We start from the raw sequence: 3,522 nt of genomic DNA, 5'->3' as shown, positions 1-3,522 counted from the left end.
AACGAAGGAACAGTAAACATAAATACATACGGAATATCTGTAAGTCAGAAGGAAAGATTTCGACCAGCTGATGCTGAGAAGTTTTAGAGCTGATTGGAAAAGACGGAGCACACACTGCTGCTTTCGTATTTTAAAAATAATTGGTCCCAGTGCACATGTGTGTGTTTGTTGCTCCATCTGCTTCATAAAAGGATTTTGGCGTGCCCGTGTGCTTCTCTCCTACACAATTCAGTGGCATATACAGTCATTAAAAACAGAAAGAAAAGAAACATATGAGGCCTGTATGTGTGGCGGGGAGAGAAACCGTGACAGGTGGTCCTCACAGAGGATTTCCGCTTGCTGTACAAGCACCAATATATCAAGCTTTGCACCAACAGTCCATGATTAGGTGTGTATGTATGGCGCTGGGGAGGGGGGGGTCATGATCAAACATACAAAATCAGCAGGCACTTTTTTCTTCTTCTTCTTCTTTTGAATGAGCAATTGTCCCCCTCGTTTTCTTGGCCTCTGCTATTCCTTCATAAGTGCATCCGAAGTACGGACCAAGTTCGGCAAGAGAGGACGGCTCACGGCCTCGATAAGGTGGTGTAAACCGGCTGGTCCCAGTTCGCCGTGGGGCTGTGGGAGGGTGGAATGGATAAGCTGTTGAGGATGGGGCCCCCATAGGGTCTCCGTGAGGAGTGGAAGTAGGGGCACTGGTAGAGGCTGGAGGGGTAGCTGGAGTAAGGACTGTAATAGTTGGGGCTTTGGAGGTCTGTATAGTCACACTGGGAGCTGGGGAAGGAAGCGGCGGCCGAGGTGGCGCAGCTCTGAGCGTTGTAGGAGCCGTAGTCGGGGTGAGAGGGTGAGCCGTGAGAGTGCTCGCTGTAGTGACTGGGACTCAGCTGTTCCGTTTTGATGTGAGGTCTGTGCTGACCCACATCGCCAGGGGACGGCGAGGAAGCCGAGGCCAAGGCCCCTTTGCGGCACCAGCCGGCCCCGTTGGCCCCAGGGTTGGCGTAGGACGTGGCGTAGCTGTTGGGGTTGGGTCCGTGACCAGACTCTGAGGCCATGGAGGATGCCCCCGCTCCAGAGTGCCCATTGACAGGGAGGTACTGGTCGAACTCGTGAACATCGAAGGTTTCTATGTTGCTGATGACATCTGTGCTCAGCTCGGAGATGTCCACGTTGCTGAAGTCGATGTTCTGGCGCCCGGCTTCCAGAAGCCGCCTGCCTTCGTGCTTCAGGTCTTGCTTGGCCCCATGATGGAGGTCAGTTTTGGGGGTCGTTGGTGGTGTTGGTGGTCCATGGGGCTGGCCTAAAAATGATAATATCCAAAAAGGTTATTCTCAGTCACAAAATGATTGTAGACGTTTAGAAACGGTGGTGGTGAAAAGGACTTTTTAAAAATCAAGCACTGACAGTTTTTACTGACGTATTCCTTTTCACTCAGGCTTGGATGACGAGGTGAGGGCTGCACTTGAATGGCCATTTTTAATGAGATTCTACATTACAAGCTTAATTTGCTGCATACAGAGTCGCCGCCACTCACCTGGATGGTCCGAATGATGATGATCAGCTAAGCCCGCTAGGCCGCCCATGCCAGGCTCGGCTTTGTACATCTGGTGGCTCAGCTCGGCCCCGGAGTCAGAGTCGCTCTGCCCTGGCTTCACGCTTTTCCGGCGCCTCGGCTGGTACTTGTAGTCAGGGTGATCTTTCTTGTGTTGGACCCTCAGCCTCTCCGCCTCGTCTACAAAGGGCCGCTTTTCACTCTCGGACAACAGGCTGTGGTAAGGAAGCGAGAAATGAAGTCATTTATTAAACCTCTTTTCAATCATCCTCCGATTTTCACTGAGCTGCATCAATATTAGTGCAGTCATGCCTGTAATAAGTGCTGTTAGGCCTCACGCCGCCCGGCGCCTGCTGTCTGTTAATACAGCGAATCTCTCAGACGCCACGGAAACGGAAACAGAAACGTTTACACTTTATTTTATTTCTCTGTTCTTTCACTTCTGTGGAGGTTTATTACTGTTTTATGTTTTTCTGCATAGTTTATGAGTTTGTGTGTAATTATACGTCTCGCTACTGAAACCCTGCAACTTCCCTCCAGGATCAATAAAGTTCTATCTGTCTGTCTGTCTGTCTGTCTAACAACAGCATGAGTTCATTACAAACTACAGAAGCGAACATGTGCATGATCAGGAGCTCTCATCTCTGAATTCATGAGATTTTTCAAAAGGAATATGTAGTCCAGATATTTACGCCCAATCATTACATTTAAAGTTTAGAACTGAAAAACTTTGAAGTTAAATACTAAAAAAAACTCCTACAGTATTCCTGGAAAAGAGAATCTTTACATTTCAAGGCTGAACAAAAGTTTTAAGATTTAAAGAAGCTCTAAACTTTTTCAGTGTGAATAATAATAATAATAATAATAATAATAATAATAATAACAACAGGCCTAAGAATTCCGGAATGTATGGATGTGATAAAATCGGCCCTGACAGCCTTTCCTCCACCCCTGCCCTCTAAGCCCTGCGGTGGTGCTGTGGTTGGGGTCTCTGCTCACCGCCACAGCTTGCCCAGGGTCTTGCTGAGCTCTGCGTTGTGCAGGTGGGGATACTGGTCCGCGAGCTTCCTCCGCGCCGCCTGCGCCCAAACCATAAACGCGTTCATGGGCCTCTTCACGTGCGGCTTGCTCTTGAGCGCGCCGTTGCCGCGCACGGGCATGGGCACGAGCGACCAGTCGTAGCCTTTAAGCACCTGCGACACGGCGTCGCGGATGCACGCCGGGAACCTGTCGTCATCCTCGTCCAGTTTCTTGCCCGCGCCCGAGTGGAGCGAGCCGGCCGGAGACGAGGGTGCGTCCGAGTCCGACTCGTCCGGGGACATGGAGCTGGACGTGCCCGCCGGGCTGCACGGCGGGTCCGCCGCGGACTTCTCGCGCTCCTCCGTCATGCTCGTCCTAATAAAATCCGTGTTGGCTCTGGGATTCAGCGCGCGACGCTCTCAGAAAGCTAGTTAAGACTGTTTCCCGACCCAAACCTGCGGAGCCGCGCCGGTCCAGCTGCGTCTGAGCTCGCTGGGCAAGTCGCTGACAGGCGATACAGACTTTAGGCGAAGTTCGAGCGCGTCACGCCTCTCCTCACTCCCCATTGGTGGACTGCCCTTCCACGCTCTCCTCTGATTGGTTGAGGGCGATTCACAGTCAAGTCGTCTGATGAACTTCTCCGAGCGAAGGTATGCTTTGGGTCCGTCGGTGTTATTGATCAGGCCAGCGGTGTTATTGATCAGGGCAGCGGTGTTATTGATCAGGGCAGCGGTGTTATTGATCAGGCCAGCGGTGTTATTGATCAGGCCAGCGGTGTTATTGACCAGGCCAGCGGTGTTATTGACCAGGCAGCGGTGTTATTGATCAGGCCAGCGGTGTTATTGATCAGGCAGCGGTGTTATTGACCAGGCCAGCGGTGTTATTGATCAGGCAGCGGTGTTATTGACCAGGCCAGCGGTGTTATTGATCAGGCAGCGGTGTTATTGATCAGA

General features: G+C 51.6%; 1 protein-coding gene across 1 annotated transcript; it reads right to left on the bottom strand.

The window, feature by feature from the left end:
- Positions 1-424: 424 nt before the first annotated feature.
- Positions 425-3,084, bottom strand: LOC108437873 (SRY-box transcription factor 8). Its single transcript, XM_017715282.2, has 3 exons — positions 2,549-3,084; positions 1,532-1,764; positions 425-1,297 (listed from the first exon to the last, which is right to left on the bottom strand). Exons 1-3 carry the CDS (start codon positions 2,935-2,937, stop codon positions 567-569), a joined length of 1,353 nt encoding a protein of 450 aa, XP_017570771.1. The 5' UTR covers positions 2,938-3,084; the 3' UTR covers positions 425-566.
- Between the last annotated feature and the right edge of the window lie 438 nt (positions 3,085-3,522).

This window comes from Pygocentrus nattereri, chromosome 14 (genome assembly GCF_015220715.1).
Source record: "Pygocentrus nattereri isolate fPygNat1 chromosome 14, fPygNat1.pri, whole genome shotgun sequence".
Classification (NCBI taxonomy): domain Eukaryota; kingdom Metazoa; phylum Chordata; class Actinopteri; order Characiformes; family Serrasalmidae; genus Pygocentrus; species Pygocentrus nattereri.
Note: the sequence above shows the minus strand (reverse complement) of the source record. Positions and strands in the feature narration are given on the sequence as shown.

Excerpts from the sequence above, each read along its gene's own strand:
- LOC108437873 (XM_017715282.2), bottom strand. The coding sequence starts at position 2,937 with ATGACGGAGGAGCGCGAGAAGTCCGCGGCGGACCCGCCGTGCAGCCCG. Across the intron at positions 1,765-2,548 it reads ACCCTGGGCAAGCTGTGGCG|CCTGTTGTCCGAGAGTGAAA; the intron begins GTGAGCAGAGAC and ends TCCTTACCACAG. Across the intron at positions 1,298-1,531 it reads TCATCATTCGGACCATCCAG|GCCAGCCCCATGGACCACCA; the intron begins GTGAGTGGCGGC and ends TATCATTTTTAG.